At 35.7% G+C, this 17,705-nt stretch overlaps 1 protein-coding gene across 1 annotated transcript in view; it reads left to right on the top strand.

Annotated features, from left to right (window-relative positions):
* DARS1 (aspartyl-tRNA synthetase 1) overlaps window positions 1–17,311 on the top strand; it is a 39,612-nt gene extending 22,301 nt beyond the window's left edge. Inside the window, exons 8-16 of the mRNA XM_068687378.1 lie at window positions 7,133–7,244; window positions 9,224–9,358; window positions 10,513–10,660; window positions 11,658–11,804; window positions 12,808–12,850; window positions 13,497–13,577; window positions 14,237–14,348; window positions 15,230–15,301; window positions 16,687–17,311. Coding sequence (XP_068543479.1) covers window positions 7,133–7,244; window positions 9,224–9,358; window positions 10,513–10,660; window positions 11,658–11,804; window positions 12,808–12,850; window positions 13,497–13,577; window positions 14,237–14,348; window positions 15,230–15,301; window positions 16,687–16,778 — 942 coding nt within the window. The 3' untranslated portion in view covers window positions 16,779–17,311. The remainder of the gene's footprint in view (window positions 1–7,132; window positions 7,245–9,223; window positions 9,359–10,512; window positions 10,661–11,657; window positions 11,805–12,807; window positions 12,851–13,496; window positions 13,578–14,236; window positions 14,349–15,229; window positions 15,302–16,686) is intronic.
* The last annotated feature ends 394 nt before the right edge of the window (window positions 17,312–17,705 follow it).

The following is a 17,705-nucleotide window of genomic DNA, read 5'->3' as shown; positions in this document are numbered from 1 at the left end:
ATTGCAGAACTGTTCTTTAAAAATTAAAAATAGCAACACTAAATGCATAATTAACTAACTGCAGCCCTGTTGATGTGACTTTTTCTGGTCACGTTTGTTTTTCTCATACTTGGCTCTCCGTGATACAATTTTAATTAGCTTTTCATTGACTGATGAGTGTGCTTAGCTTGTTTTTATGGTGTTTCTAGTACTGCCTTCAAAATTAGGATTATGGTAGCTTCTCAGTAAACCAATCCATGGGCCTGGGAAATAAAAAAGTCATTTATTTATTGGAAAATGTAGAAAAGTTCTGGGACTGAGGTGTTTAAAGCATTTGAACATACGATCTCTACTTCAGCAACTAAAACTACTTGTGCAAATTGTTTTATTTGGATCAATGCTAATGGCTTTTCACCTGACCTTATCATGTGTGATACTTAGCAACTTCAATTTGTAATTACTTTTCAGGATATTTAGTATCTCATTATATTATTTTTTTTGTCTTTGTTTTAAGTCTTTCACAAAAAGAATTCTGTACTAGTGAGAAATATTTAAAGGATCATCACATCATGGTGATGGTAAGGCAGTTTTCTAAATTGAAGGTAGAACTCTGGGATCATAAAAAGTAAAGTTTCACTTGAGTTTCTGATGATGCAGAAAAATGCTGAATAACGCGCCAGAGAAACTTAAGAAAACTCTTTAAATGAATGAAATACCTGTATGATAAACTGAAAAGAGCTTTGAACCCTGAAAAGAAGAGAGAAGTAATACAAATGGATATAACATGAAAATAATAGCTGAAAATAATGGCATGAAAACTGTAAGTCAGGTGAGAGCATCTGTGGAGTAAAACCTGAGAAGGTATCTAGTAATGGAAAAAGAAGGAAGACTGTAATGCCAGAGTAAATACAAGAGATGAAACAAAGAGATGGGCTAAAATTCTTCCATCCCTAGACATAGCCAGTAGTCCAGCAGGACTCTCCAAATACTTCTGATGTATCTGCCAATAAATAAGTTGTCACCAGTCTACTTGGAGGGTACAACTTCTGACCTAAGTGGATCCTTCTTTTCTAAATTATATGATTGTAGACAATTCTGATGTTTGGGGGACATGGCTTAGTGGGTGCTGTTGGTAGTAGGGTGATGTTTGGACCAGATTATCTTGAAGGTCTCTTCTAACCTTAATGATTCTATGATTATATGGTACATATATTATATGGTACATATAATATATATAACATATATTATATGGTACAGCCTAACCATCGTCAGTATCCCATTTATTCAGCAATTACTGTTTGGCCCCTCATTTTGAGGTCTGAACTTTAACTCTGTCTTCTGTAGAAGTCATTTTTCTCCACATTTCCAACATCTACTGGATAAAGGTGCTAAACAGCTGTTTCTTTTCATGCTAAAAGGGAATTCAGATTAAATTTTTACTAAACTGATGGAAGGATGAAATATTAAATTTCAGAGCCTTATATATGTCTTGTTCTCTGCTTGTTCCTGTGGCTGGATGTAACCTGGCCACAGCTTCCCCTTGATTAGGCTTAGTTATCTATTCTGCCTTCCTTCTATGTGTAGAAAAAGTTCCCGTGTCTGCCTGTGTCACATTTTTGTGTCTTCTGTTGCTTATTTCATTCTTTGTTTCAGAACAAAGGTTATTTTGGGTAGGCTCATGCCTAATCATATGTTTGCTTTCTCTGTTCTGCAGGAGCTATGCTTGTGCAAAAGAGGATTAGAAGTATTTATGTGTTACTTTTTTTTTTTTTTTTTAAGGGGAGAGCTGAATAAGCAGAAAAAGTGTTTAATGCAGAAAGGGAAAATCCCAGTGAGAACAGATGTACTAATATATATGTGCACATTCAAAGTACTGTATGCACACAAGCAAGGAAAAGAAGTCAGTTTATCCTTCAAAATAACTTTAAAAGAAAAAAAAAATTCCTGACAAGTAGTAATTGATTTTCAGTGATTTGGTTTCATAGACTGAAGCTGTAGTACAAGTGGGACTTCAGAGAGCCCCCAGTGTTTCAAATGCACTGCGTAAGTTACATTCTAAGGAGGATTAGGCATGATGTATTAAAAGCTCACAGGGGTATCTGAAATCATTGCTAGCTACTTTGTTCCTCCATACCTCTTCTTTCTAGTATCAACCAAATCATGGGCGCCAGGGAAGAAGTGTTAACAGAACAGTTTTCTGATGGAGATGCTGTGATGATCTGTGCTTGCAGGTGCGGGAGGAAGTCCAACCACAGACGTGCCATCTAGTTCTGGTTTCCTTAGCGCCCCAATTTTTTAAGGAAGAAGGAGGTCATTGAATATAAAAAATAAAGATACTGATTTAAGAAACTGAAGATTTAAACTAAATGCATGTACCTTGGCTAGACATGGACTAAAAAAATCCTTAGCATGGAACTAAAATTACATTTGTCCATTTAATACAATCTTTAAATTACTTTAGTAGTGATTTATCTAATCTTAAGTAGTGATTAACGGTAAATTCTTTGGGTGGGATGAAATAATGATGAAGTGGAGCTGTGAAGCTTGCATAAATGAAAGGAGCTGGTTTTCAAAAAAAAACCACAACAACAAACAACAGCTTTCCAAGGAATGATGACTTAGGTAGACTCTTCCTGATGAGTTAACTCATAAAATACAGATCCCATAATTTTAGAGTTAGAAAAACTGAGGGTCTAGTGTCAAGAGAGATGGTGTGAATGAAGAGGAGTCCTTGTACAGATCAGATATCCTTTAACTTAGCCACAGGTGACTGTGAGGAAACTGCTGCTGACCTAAGTATCCGTTTTTCATGATATCTTAATGGAGTTCAAGTATTTGATTCTGTATACATTTCCTTTATAGCTCCTTCTTGGAACAAGTCAAAAAAGTAAACTGGAGCACTGATGGTATTTTTAAATCTCTACTTTCTGCTGTGCTAAAGTTTGACTGCAGTATTCAGTGACTTATCATATATGTAAGAAAACCTACAGAAATTGTTAAACAGACATTTCATGAAGATTAGTGGTAAGCAAAAAGCAATAAAGACAAGGCATCAAGTGAAACACTGTTTTTTTGGATATTGCTTCTTAGTATGTCTTGCTCTGAATTAAAAACCAATTCAGGTTCATTGGGTTTTAACAGTGTCCTGACTGATGTCCTTGCTCTGGCTTATTTTTTGATGTCCAGCAGGGTTTTTATCTTAATGGTATCTGTCTGCATTTGGCTTGAATTATATGCATTTAGTGGTCCTGATGCTATAATTATGTCTGCTAATGCACAGCTCACTGAGACCAAAGCATAGTCCTTTTAGAGTCAATATTATCTTGTTTAAACTGCTCAGGGTAGTGCATAACCATTAAACCTGTATGTTTAGTAGTTTATGGATGTCAGACTGTTATGTGATAGTGCTGTTCATTGATCTTAATGTAGTTTGGTTTTTCAAAATACTTGATTACTTTAAGCTTGATTTCATTGTGTTGAATTCAATTTACTCATTGCAAAAGCTGTAGTTTTCCTGACTGACTTCAAGCTATAATGAACAACCTGATATACAGCTTGTTTTATTGTGTGTAGTGATTTGGCTGTGATGACATAACACACTCCCAGTCTCTTAGGCAAACTTCACGTTCATATCTTTCTGTTGTACTATAAACTGATACTGAATCTGAATGAAACAACTGATTTCAACCACTTAGGATTTACCTTAAGTAACAATCTTTTAATCCTGGTTTCCTAGCAAAATAATCCTGGTTTCCTAGCAAAAACTTTATTCCTCACATATAAGATAAAGGATTTGGGAAATTATCTACCTTATTTAAAATAATGTATGTTATTTGAAGCAATAGTTGACATTATTTCCCTTTTTGTTTAGCCCACAGTATGTATTAGTGATTGTGATAGAAGATAGGTAGCTACAGCAGGCAAACAAAAATGTAAAAAGTGCAGAACGAATTCTGTGGCTGATGTGCGTAAAAAAAAAATTCACAGCTTTGCGCACGTCTACGCCTCAGTCACACCTCTTGGAGATACAATCATGTAAGGTGTTAACTGCCCTCGATTCTTCTGAAACATATTCATCTCTGACTTACATAACTGCAATTATTTTAATGCTGCAGATTGTGTTAAATAGAATTTGATAATTGTTTTTATAGTTGTACAGTGTTAAACTACTCTAATCTAATACCATTTCCCTTTATAGCATTTAAATACTAAACACAGTGAAGTTATGATGAAAACTTGTATTTCAGCACTCATAGAATCATTAAGGTTGGAAGAGACCTCCAAGATCATCTGGTCCAACTGTAAGCTATTGTTAGCTAAACATCTTTTCTGCTTTGATTATTAGAAATAACAAATTTTCTTGTGAAATAAATTCTGCTGACCAAGTTTAAACATCAACACTGTTAACAGCAACAACATTTAAGTGGCATAAGTTTGTTTCAGTTTCTGCTTCACACTTGAAGGATCATTTACTGTCTTTGTCATTGTCTCAGATAAGAATTTCCCAGTATACAAGGGGAAGAGTTTGTATTAGAGTAAACACCACAGGAAAAGAATGCCATAGTGAAATGTTGTTTGAGACAAAGGTAAAAATCGATTCGCTTTGACAGCTGTCTCTGCCTTCAGATTGTTATGTTTGCAGCTAAGTGTGGTATCTCAAATGGGAACTGTTACCTACCAGTATAACCAGACCTCATAACACACATACCAGTGTCTCAGTTCAAGACAACAGCATGAATTATTTTCTTCAGATAAATTTAGTCTCTTTTTTTCCCAAACATTCCAGTGCAGAGGACATAATTGGATCCAAAAAAAATTGCTTTGTGTAGACACATATTTAAAATCTTTTGAAAGTTGTAGTTTGAGGTCATCCATTTGACTCCACTGCGTGTTGATAGATGCAGTTCTTTAGGAATTTATCTCAAATGTCTTCTTGGCCTGTTTAATTCTTGCAAGGAGACTGACTGCAGGATCATATACTCAACAGTTACCCTTCTGGCAGTCTCTGAATGAATGAGCACTGAAGGTCAGCTACCTTTGGTAGTAAGAAGAGTGGTCTTGTCAGATGTAATTTGAGGTGTGGAGAATTGCTGCTTGTTCTTTTCTTGGTCTATAGTTAAAGTAAAAGCTTCTGTGTGTCCAGACCAGTGAATTTGGCTGTTTTCATAAGCATTATTTTTGAAGATAGTTTATCATTACAGGTGGGATTGGGAAGGCAGTGTCTTTGCTCTGCGTCCTCACTAAGGCAAAGGGTTGTTACTACCTGGCAAAGTATTGTTAGTAGAGGTGTGTTAGCTATTTACCAGCTGTGTTTTTGTGCACACCTCTAGGCTTCAGAGCAAGTAATTGCTCTCAGATTGGGCTTAGCACATCACCATTTCTCTTTTTCCTGAGAGTGTATACCTTAGTACTATTCCTACCTGCTCTGGCACGGAGCTGGTGCTGGTTCATAAGAAGGATAGAGGAGTCGTTGTTGATGACCTGTCTTAAGTAATTGTTGCACGTTTTGTTTCTTACTTTTTTAAAGTTTGTCTGCTTTATCTAAAACTGTATTGGTAAACCCAAATGTGACTGTTTGGGTTGTAATCTCTTGTAAAATCTCTTTCAGCTTCTAAATAGGAGATAGTTAAATAGATATACGCATATGTAAAATGTGTATTTATTATATCCCTTTGAATCATTTGGGTGCTTTGATATAACGCTACCATAAATTACACACCCAGCTTGGGCTACCTTTCTGGTCCTAGCATATGTCTGACTCTGGGAGACCCGTGGAAAAAAGGTGAAAAAGTTTGAGGGTACTTTTGTAACTGTTGCTCAAAACCTCATTTCCTTCATTTTGAAAGCAGTGGGAGTAGTGGCTGTGGTTAATGCTATCAGACAGCGAGAGCTGCTAGCAATTATTGACTAGGCTCAGCCCCTTACACTCCTGAGATACCAGTCTGCTAAAATTGCAGATAACTCCAAATTACTACAAATATGCAGTATTATTACAGTTTTCTTTCAGTTTTTCAGTTAGGTGCTGTCTTCATCTCCCAGAGATGATAAATGTAGATTTATTTCAACATATCCACTAACTGACTGTCTAAATTTGGGTGCTTATGTATTTTGTTTTGACTGCGTTCTTTTGTTTTGTGGTTTGGTAGGAGTCATGTGAAAAAGCCCACAAGGCTCTCCTTACCCTAACTGACAAGTAGGGTACCTTGCAGAAAGGAGAAGTAAACAGTGCTGTGACGCAGGTTGTCGTAAAGAAATGTTTTCTAAGTTGTTTGCAGGAATTCGTTAGGTTCTGTCTACGCTTGTAGGCTGCTAACTGCCAGTGCTGCAAGCACAAAATCAGATACGGGTTCAGTGCTGACGTGTTGCAGTGCTTTGAGCATTTGCTAAGGGATTTTTTTTTTCTTCACACTAAAACCCATGAGTGTTCAAAGAACGTTTAGTGTAGATATTTGTTAACCAGATAAGTGGCTTACCTGTGTCATGTGCATAAACAAGTAGAAGCTGATCAGTTCAGGTTTTCAGCTAAATGTACTTCTGAAGTAAACTTGGAAAGGACAGAAAAACTGCAGTTCATGTGATCAGGTGCTACGTGGACTGTTAAATGCTGTTGGGGGTTCAGACCTTCTTTTGAGGATGTTTTTGTGCCTGTGTCATATGTGGTTAGCACGTGACTGGTTTTACGTGACAAACATGTATTCTGTAGTCTTTAGTAGGCACAAACATTTTGACCTTATGTAAGTAAGGGCTTTGCTCTTATCATGCATGGTATATTGCTGCAACTGTTCTAGCTCAGTGTGCTGAAAGCTTTTTAATAAGTTTAGTGTTTTTATTCAATTTTTTACCATAAAACCTTTATTTGCAGAAGCATAACTTATAAATCAGTGTTTAAATGTTGAATTGACCATAACGCCTCCTTTATAACAGAATATGCGGTAAACTGAAATGAGGAGTTTCTGTTGTTTCCATTACTATTTCTTCTTGTGTATTAAATAATTACTAAACTGCACTTTTCTCTGTTTAAGCAAATACAACAGCCTACTGTTCCTAAGAGAATAAATGTAGTTTATATTGTCCTGACAGCTGTCCAGAAAAAGCAACAGAGTTGGGAAAATTAAACTAACTTAGGATTCTTTATTTTATCTTCTCTTTATAGACCTCCACCAGTCAGGCAGTTTTCTGCCTTCAGTCTGGTATTTGTCAGCTTTTCAGAGAAACTCTCATTCGCAAAGGATTTGTGGAAATTCAGACTCCCAAAATCATTTCAGGTACTGTATATTTGATCCAGGAGCTATACATCTGCTTCCTTTATATTTGCTCAGTGTACCTATCTGCTAAAAATTTGGTAACTACTCTATTAACAAAAAAATAAAATTGTATTTCTCATTTAGATAACAAACAAACAAATTTAGACAACCTAACAAACAAAGGAAGTATGGAAGTTGTTCTTCGTTCTTCTCCTGTCTTTGGATGCTAAAAGTTTGATAAGACAAATTCTGTATATACCTGACTTAGGTATTTGGCAGTACCTTTAAAGTTTTAATTTGTTTAAATATGGATGCCTGATCATATACATTGGTCTTCAGATCAGTGTTCTTAGTGTTGAGTCTAAAATTCCATTCCCAGTATTGAAATAAAAAATTCTAAATTAGACTAAAAGCAGCTTGCATCATAAAGAAGCTACAACTAACACACCATGGTATAACATGATGCCACTGTATAAAGTGTGTCACTTCTGTACCGATGAACAGATGGCTGGATGGAGGATTGGTAGTATCATTTTCCTGTTAGTATGGTCCAAAGGTTTTAGCCTGACTAAAAGTCTGGCTGTGTTGATTTTGCTTCTGATTCTGTTGCTGATCTGTTATATTGTCAAAATCCCTGATTTACAGGTGGATGTTTTTTCTTCAATCTTATTGGTGTGCTTTTAGATGTTATTGATGTCACTAAGACATGTAAAACATTACTGGAGGGCAGAATGTTTGTATTATTCTCATTGTATGTGCTCATTGTATGCATTCCTTTTGCCTACTGAGTTTTACACCTCTGTATTTATATTTTTGAAGACAGCTCTTGATTGAGATGAAACCAGGACTTTTTAAGAAAATTCATTCAAGCAACTATTCTTACAATATGGAAAGTATCATTGAAAATAGGATAACTTTTCCTACAGAGACAGATGAATATCATGAAGTGTTAAAGACTCCCAGGCAGCCAGTTTATTTACCTAGGACCTTTGAGGAAGTGTGCTATTCTTACTGTGCAATGTACCATTGAAAGCAAGCAAGCAAGCATGCATCCTATTGTTTGAATGAGATGATGTTTTTAAAAAATAACTAAGTTAAATCAATGCAGTCCTTACTAAACTTTGAAGCTACATGTCATAGTTGTTTTAAGATTTGAGATTTAAAAGGTTACCTGTATTCAAAAATAACGAGTCACTGAAACTATTTCAGTGGGAATAGTGGTGATGAAAGAAGAAGATTAATTATAGTGGAAAGGCTAGTAATAATAGTAATTAGCACTTTGTTTAGTGTTAACATAAGAATCTTCAAAGACTATTAAGTAATGTTATTCTCTGATGCACTTCTGTCAGTATGGTAGGAAGCTGTAACTGAGAAATGGAAATTGACTCAGTTTTGGTAGGCACTTCACAATTAGGGGTTCAAATGCACATGTTCTTGGCTAGCGTTCTCCTGGTAACTTCCTGTGATAATTCTCTCAAACAGAGAGAGATAGCTTTATACCTTTGGCAGATGTCCTCTGGTAAATCTAGTTTGGGCTCTGAGATATATTAGTGCCTTCAGACAACTCAGACATTTGCCCGGTCCTCTGTTAGAAAGGACGGTCCTGGCAAAACAGGATGTGCCTCAGATCTCGGCCTCTGCAGTTAACTGTCTTTGAAGCTTGCATCGCTGATAAAGATTGGTTTCTACAGAAATGTTGGGCTGCAAGTAGATGTGGTGTGGTATGAGCATACGTTCTCTGCCATCCTCACTAAAAGGTGAGGGTGAGGGACAGCTGGGAATAGTAACATATTAAACTCTCTCAACTCAATTTGCAGATTTGCAAGACAATGTCTGACAGTCCTGAGCTGCAAAGCTTCCCTTAGCATTAAGAAAGCCTATCTTTTTCCTCTTTACATGCTTTGTACAAAAATCTACTTATCTTTAAATGCATGGCTATCAGTTTACCTATTTTTTTTTTTTTACATTTTTATTTTAATGATTAAGCATTTGCTTTTCAGCTGCCAGTGAAGGAGGAGCCAATGTGTTTACTGTATCATACTTCAAAAGCAGTGCCTACCTGGCTCAGTCCCCCCAGCTGTACAAGCAGATGTGTATATGTGCTGACTTTGAAAAAGTTTTCTGTGTTGGGCCAGGTAAGAAACATAAGAAATTCATTGGCTTATCTATAATATAACGTTTGCAGTGATGGCTTTTAGCAGTTACAAGTAAGATATCACATAACTTGAAAGTCTTGAATGCTTTCACTTAATATGGTTTCACACACCAAACACAAATTTCAGTTGGGGTGACAAATGAGAATAAAGTTGACGGGGAGGTTGCTGGAAGTATAACAAAGATGCTGAAATACAGATGGAATTGTCTTCTCCAGTGTCTGCTGTTTTCTGGGGAGAAAGAACAGAGTTGCACTGGAAGCTAATAGTATGATGGAGAACTTGGAAGAACACTGCAATTACTGAAGCCATAGTTTGCTATTAAGCATGCTTTAGTTGCCCAGTAGCAAGCAGCTAAAATAGGCAAGCTAAGTTTTATGTACTTCAGATTGCATATTAACAAGTACTTATCCCTTGCTCTTGTATATGTACCAAACAGCGTTGTTTTGAAAATGTGTACTTGTAACTGGGCTGTCAGTAAATAATCCAAATTTAATATTTTCTTGTCTCATACTCTGACTTTCTCATAAGCTGATAGGACGTTGCCTATCAGGTGGCGATAAAGCATCTTTTGCTAAGACCTCAAAGACAGATTTAAAGATATGTAAAGTGAAAATGCTGGAAAACAAATCAATAACAGCATGTAAAACTGAAAAAAAAGAAAAAGCAAGTAATTCAAAAGACTTTAAATGTCTCATTAATTACTAACATGGGTCGTGTTTTTTAGGAAGGCATGTTTATATATCAGACTCATATACCTGAAAAAAAAAATCATACATTCACACATACAAGTATGTTTCCTGTGAAAAAGGTAGTTTTTAAATCTGAGAATTGTGTGTGCCTGAAGGCTCGTCTGTTTTTCCCACTTCTGTCTGTTAGTGTGACAAGAGGTACTACCTCTCTGCAAGTCTTGTCTGTCTTGCATCCTTTGACCACCACAGCTACAATAATGCTGTCACTGTTGTTAGAAATGATGCTTTGAGGCAGCTAGTTTTCTTCTTGTTTCTCAGTAAAAATCGTTGTGTCTGGAGACAGCATTGTCTGTGGTCCAATTACTGATGTGTTTGATTGTCTGTTATTTTTTCAAAACAGAATTACAATTTCAGGTCAGTTAGAATTTCTGTTTAATTTTACAGTTTTTAGAGCTGAGGACTCCAATACACACAGACACCTGACCGAGTTTGTTGGTCTGGATATTGAAATGGCTTTTAACTATCACTATCATGAAGTGGTAGATGAGATTGCAGATACCATGGTGCAGATATTCAAGGGACTTCAGGAGAGGTAATGAGAACATTTTCCATTTCATGAGCAACTTCATTTGTTTGAAATCTCTTGCACTGTGGTATCAAATGGGTAAGCATTTTGTCCTCAGCCTGTCAGAGAATCAATCACTAGTAACCTGATTTACAACAAGAGAACTTCAAACACTGTTGTTTTGCTCTTAACCATTTCTTTGTACTTGACTTCAAAAGTTTGCTAAAACTATAGGCCAGTACATTGTCTGTTTTTAGCCAAACTTGAATTTCCTACAGTATGCCAGTTTGTGCCACAAAAACTTGCTGTTCATTGCTGAATGGCCTTTCTAATACAAATGATCTATCATTAATGTAAAATATGCTTCCTGTTGTTCCACCACAGGTAGACTGATTGTTCTGTTTTGAAATTAAGATCAATATTAACTGTTTAAGGTGGCTTTCCTGAATAAAATTTATTGTAACAGCCCACGTCTTTGCCATGACAGCAACAAAAACTAGTTTCCATTATTCATAGTCTAACTCATTAAAAAGCCAGGCCAGAAGTTTAGGAAGTGGTTTTCATTTGCTTACAAGTTAGACTATTTTGCCAGAAGAAATGCAAATCTTTTCATCAGTCTAGAAAGAAATTTCTCTTTTATATTTGAAATAGGGTATTACTTAAATCAAAGGAGAACTCTGCTAAAGATTACAAATGAAAGGGTTGGTTTCTAGATGTATTAACTGTGAAAATTTGACCTAGTCAATTATTTCTTACAAAAGGCGTAAAACAGAAGTAATAGTAAAATATTAACACGTATATCATTGGATTGCATGTGAAACATTTGTGAAACATTATGTGAAACGTTTCATTGGGATTATACAGAATTTCTCCAGGAAGATGCTTTAAAAATGTTTTTTATGTTGCAAGAGGGACCTCTTGTGGCAGACTTGTATTCTTCTTGTATGGTCAATGAAAAATCATTATTAGATACGCTTCATAATTATTTTGTATTTTGCGTCTATTCTTGTTTTCTTCTGTGTAGATTCCAAACTGAAATTCAGACGGTGAACAAACAGTTCCCATGTGAGCCATTTAAGTTCTTGGAGCCAACTCTGAGACTGGAATACCGTGAAGGTGTGGCCATGCTTAGGGAGGCTGGTGTTGAGATGGGTGATGAAGATGACCTGAGGTACTTTGGCAATGCCCAAATGTGTCAGTTGAAGTTAAGGTTTAAATCCTGTACTGTGCAACTGAGCCCTCAAGAAGGAACTGCAAAGTTTGAGAGGAATAAACAGCATTTATATCCAGATCACTTGACAAATAAAGGAATGGATATGGAAGTAGTCCTTTCTCTTACTGTAGGCTATACATATAAACTCTTGAGATTTAAAAAACAAAAGTTACAACATGAAGTGAGAGGAACTTGAACCTTCTAAGGTTAGAAGAAGTGCTTTTTTTATATAACAATTGCAGTCCTTCATGTGAATTGACGTATGTATTTGGATAGGGTTAAACAAAAAGATTCTTCAGTCTTAAGGTCTGTCTTTTCAGTAATGCCTTCCCATTTCCTTTTTCCACCCCTGAGGAAAATGGTTAAGCAGTTGATTGCATTCCCATTGATTGGCTTGAAAGATGGTTTTAATTAACTGATTATATATAGATATTTCTGAAGATGCTTACTATGATAAAACATTTCTGTTCTTTCCAATAATATATCCGGAACCATTAGGATAATATGTGATATTACAATTAAAGGAACTTTGTGTCAAAGACATTTCAGTTGTAAGACCTCGCTATAGCAAAATAATTTCCTCGCTAGCTGCTTACAGCATTTCTCACTGTGTCTGAAAAGAAATCATTGCACAAGATATATGCCCATATAAAACAGATTACACAAGTATTCAGTAATATGAATACAGTGACTAGAAAGTAGCTGTAATAAGAACAAGCATATTGTTAGGTATCAGTTAATTTAAGGGACTCCCGGGACCCATACGAAGTACTTAGGAATAGAAATAAATGTACTTGATTTCTGAAATTTGTTTGTACAATCCAAAACACACAGAAACAAAGAATACATTTTCTGAAGGACAGACTGCAGCAAACCTGTAGCTTAATCTTTTTAGCTTTATGAAGTATATAATCAGTAAAAGTTTAAATCACTTAATGATAATGATGATAATCTTTTTCAGCACACCTAATGAAAAGCTCCTGGGACGCCTGGTAAAGGAAAAGGTAATGATTATTTTAGAATAAATATGTTTGTCATTGAATCTGAAGCCTGATATAATGGAATCACTGGGTACATATAAATGGCTACTTCGTGTAACTTAATTTCTTACACACTGATTAAGAAAACAGTATCAACATGCAGAGGTTGTGAAGGATTTGTGATTTGCATAAGCATTTCCTAATTGTCTGACTGCATTACCATTTTGTTTTTGCCATTTTAATCTACCAACAGCTTTGTCTTTATTAATAATATATTCCAAACCATTTTCAATATTTTACTATTTATGTTGAACATACCAAACAGGATAGTACTTCTGAAAAAATGTTTATTAGGATAATTAAAAACCAGCAGAACGGATTCTAAGTTCTTCAGGAAGAAAAGTGAGATCTTGAGAGAGGGGGCTATTACTTTGGCAAGATGTTTTGCTGCTAAAAATTCTTAAGTTCATGATAGAAGTAGTATTGGGACATGGATAAATAATATACTACTTTTATTGACAACTGATTTTTGAAGATAATACTGTCAAACTTATGCAAAGTTAATGGATTTTTTTTTTTAAGATTTCAAAGGTTCACTGACTGTGTAGTATTAAATTGTTCTTCACTTTGTTTTCACTTTTGCTAACTTCTGAAAATCATCATCTTTCAGTATGACACAGACTTCTATATACTTGACAAATACCCTCTTGCTGTGAGGCCTTTTTATACAATGCCAGACCCAGTAAACCCTGTAAGTAAAGTTCTTTGTCGATGTCTGTGGGGGTTTCTTGAAGTTGAAATTACTCTGTATAGGGATAACTTGACAGAATAGATAAAGTATTTTTATATGATCTGCTGTTGTAATTGAAATTGTAGTAACAAGAGTAGGTCAGATGTGTGTGGCCCATAAAGTGTTTACAGTTGCCCTTCACCAGTGAAAACATACGAGAAAGAAATACATATATATAGCTGAAATTGGAGGAGCTTTACTGAAGAGATCTCCACGGCCACTAGAAGAGATCTCCAGTTCCTCCATTGCTAAAAAGAGACAAAAACATTCTTTGAGGGCAACAGACATTTCAACAGAAATCCACTTTTTTACATTGATAGAAAATTCCCCAGTTTATTCCAGAATCCAGAGTAAATATGTTTACAGCATCTTTTGCTTGGATTACTGCCTGCAAATGCAATGTCTTTTTCAAAGTGTGTGTGGATGAACTTTTGTTCTTTTTAATCGACTCCAAACTAATGAAGGGAGAAAATATACTCTAATTCCAGGGCAGACCCACATACATTGTGCTGTTACTACATAGCTTTGGGTATCTAAGTGAAGTTACTGAGATGTGTGTATTTGCCACCTAAGGATGAAGCAACTTTAGATGGGAAATAAACTAATCTTTGTCTTTCCAGAAAAACTCTAACTCTTACGATATGTTCATGAGGGGAGAAGAGATTTTGTCTGGAGCTCAGAGAATTCACGATCCTCAGCTGCTGACAGAAAGAGCTCAGCATCACGGCATTGGTAACAAGATAAACAACTTAAAGCTCAGTTTAAAAGATTATAAATTGTGATTGGATTAGCTTTGTTTAGAGGAAGAATTTGGGGCAGAATTTAATACGTGGTGGTAATGCTAAAATCACAACACTGTTTCATGCATAATGTTGATCCATCTAATTATTCAACCATTTTAATCTAGAGTGGTGGTATTAAGAAACTAATTAGTTTCCCAGCAACACCTTGATGAAAAGGAATTGTTTCCAAGGGCTTTAGAGAGGATGTAACACAGGAAATACCTTCAATAGAAGGAGGGTAGGCAAACAAGTCTCATTCTGTACTCTCACAGACTTCTTGTGGAGTACTCCAGCAGAGTGGTTGGTTGTCCCTTTTTTATATCTTGAACTGAGAGCAAATAAGCAATAAGTGATGAAATTTAAGGACAAAGCTGACTAATAGTAAAAGGGTAGAAGAGTAAATTAGGTAGAGATCGGGAATGTAAAGTGTAGATTGAAATTATGCTTTCAGTGGATAGTGAAGTGAAATGTCAAGAAGATACTAGCAAAAAAGGAGTATCTCTCACTGTAGCATGAGAGAAAAACAGTTATTAAATCATTACTTTCTCATTGCAGTTTATTCAGGAATTCACTAGTTTCCATAAATTATGACAAGCTTAGTTCTTACTCAGTTCCCTGATTTAAATTATTAACAGTAATAGAATAAAATTGCTACGGGCATAACTTGTAGACATTGCTGGGTAATTTATTTGCACTTTATGAGTGAAACCACACTGTTAGTTTTTAAGTCACCTTGGTAGATTTTTTGTTTTGTTCGCAGTCCCCTAGTCACTTATATGTTTCTCACCTGTTTAATGAACCCCAAGCCAAATGCGCCTTTTTGTTGCCTAGATCTGGAGAAAATAAAGGCATATATCGATTCCTTTCGGTTTGGTGCACCTCCACATGCTGGTGGTGGTATAGGTAAGTATGTTTATTTTATTATATTCTGTGTTAGCCTGACCTTAACTTAAGCTGTTTAGTCTGTCAGGGTTCAATATAAAATTCATGGTAGTAGTCTTGTTAGCAAAATGTGTGGAAATGTTTATCCTGAGGAATTTAAGGAGAGAAGGTAAACAGTAAGATGTAATGGCAAAAAATAATGGCAGAGTGTGCCAAATTTAAAAGGTAGGTGATCACAAGAGAAAATACACTGATTTATTAGCCTAGCAGGTCACCTTTGAATTTTACCAAAGAGAAAAATGTAAGGAGGCAAGAAAATACTGCATTATGTATGGATATATCACAGTCTACTAATACCAGAAGCCACTGGTATCTTAATGCATTTGATGAAGCTGTTGTGCAGTGAAAAGAAGCAAGTGATTGCTTCTGTCTTTATTCACTGCAATTTGACTGAATGTTACTGATTAACTTCGGCTGATGCTAATAGTTTCTGCAAAGGTATTGATGTCTACAGCCTTCCTGTCTTGGGTGTGAGCATTTTACATACTAAAATGAACAAAGAGTTTTTTCATATCTTAATGATAACAATTTTCACTTATAGACACTGCTTTCATTAGCAGAATGAAATCTCTTTATGCACGTGGAAATAAGATACTTTGTTAGGTCCTGAGCAATATGCACAGTGAGTTCTTTGATTCAGTCTTTCTGCGTTTGCCTCACTGTGGTAAGGTATGCTTAATATATTCCTGGCACGTTAAGAGAACAACCTCCTAAGTATGCCTTTAGTAAATGCGTTGAAATGCAATATGCATTTGGGACAGCTGTTTTGAAATACTTAAAAGATGTTAGCATCAGTGATCATCAGCATTTATAGACAATCCCCAATCATTTAGGCCAGTCACAACTGATACTGAGGAGGCTGAAGCTGTGTCTTTTCTGCAGTGTAAATGCTCCTCATCACACATCCCAGAGGCCAGGCCCAAGTATCTGCCAAACCAAAGATGCTGTGAGAATGATCACTGTTCTCTAGTTGTTTTAGCTGGAAACTTTAACACAGGGGGAGCAGCGTGTGAATACGAGTAGGCATCTGGGTTTCATGTCAGTGTGGCTGGGGTGCATATCTAGCCCCATGGATGTGGACATCTTTACACGTTTTTCAGTATGCACAAACCTCTTAAGGTTTCAGGAAGAAAGAACACAATGACCAGTGAAGTATTTATTATCTAAGATCATCTAGTCCAACTTTTAACCTAGTACTGACAAGTCCACCACTGTCTAGACCATGCTATTGAAGACAGTCTTTGGTAACACTACCACATGAAGCTGGCTGTAGCTATCAAGTACTTCTTAAGGGTTTTGAAGAAAAGACTTACTATACTGATGTGTGTTCTTTTCATTTGTTGCAGGGCTAGAAAGAGTAACTATGTTGTACCTAGGGCTGCATAATGTTCGTCAGACCTCCATGTTCCCACGGGATCCCAAACGACTGACACCCTAATAAGAACTTCTGAAAATTTGAGGTGATTTGCCCTGAGAATATGATTGTGAGCATATCTGTTGCTACTGATGAACCTGTATTGATCTAAGCATTATAATATGCAATAAAAGAAGATCATCTCATTTGCTAAAGTGCCACAATAATTTTTTTTATCCTTTGGTATTTATTTAAAAAAATATTTTAACAGATCAAGACTTTGTATTGGCAACTGCACATTTTTAATGAAAATGTGATACTTTGAGCTAGCGTTCTAGTGTCACATTAAATTGTATCAAGTTTCTAAACATTTAAATAAATTATGCAATAAAAAAAATCTGCATTTTTAACTCATGTCACTAAGATTTAATATTCTGGAGTACAGAAGCGGCTCAAAGCTGAAATAGCTGGATGTTTGCAATTCAAAAAGCAGGAGGAAACCAGCCAATTGTTAATTTACATGAGTATTAGGTAGAGAAAGCAGGTAAGAAGTGGAACATTCTTAACAAAAAATCTTAACAGATCGCAATAAATCTCTCAAAATAAATTAGATACGATATCTGTCTTTCTGGTTTTTGCTTTATATCCTCACAAGATAATCATGAATCGTTAATGTTGTTTTTGAAACAAACAAAAAAAACCCTGATGTAATAACTGTCTAAAGTTTAAATTTATTTTTTGTATTTTTTTTTTTGAAGTTGTATAGAAGTCATGCCCATTCTTTATTTTGTTACTGTTTGAGACTGGATAGGAGGTTATATACATTCATGGGATGCATGATGGATATATAGTATTCTCAGAAAATGAAAGGATGGTGAGTTTGAGAACAGGTCACGTGTTTGCATGCCCCTATGACAACTAAGTAAATCAATGAGGATTTCATATATCTATTGCCAATGAAACAAAAGGAAATAATGTAAGCAAACCTATCTTATTTTTTTCCATCTATAA

Source organism: Anas acuta, chromosome 6 (assembly GCF_963932015.1).
Source record: "Anas acuta chromosome 6, bAnaAcu1.1, whole genome shotgun sequence".
In the NCBI taxonomy this organism is placed as follows: domain Eukaryota; kingdom Metazoa; phylum Chordata; class Aves; order Anseriformes; family Anatidae; genus Anas; species Anas acuta.
This window is presented reverse-complemented; position numbering and strand designations above follow the sequence as displayed.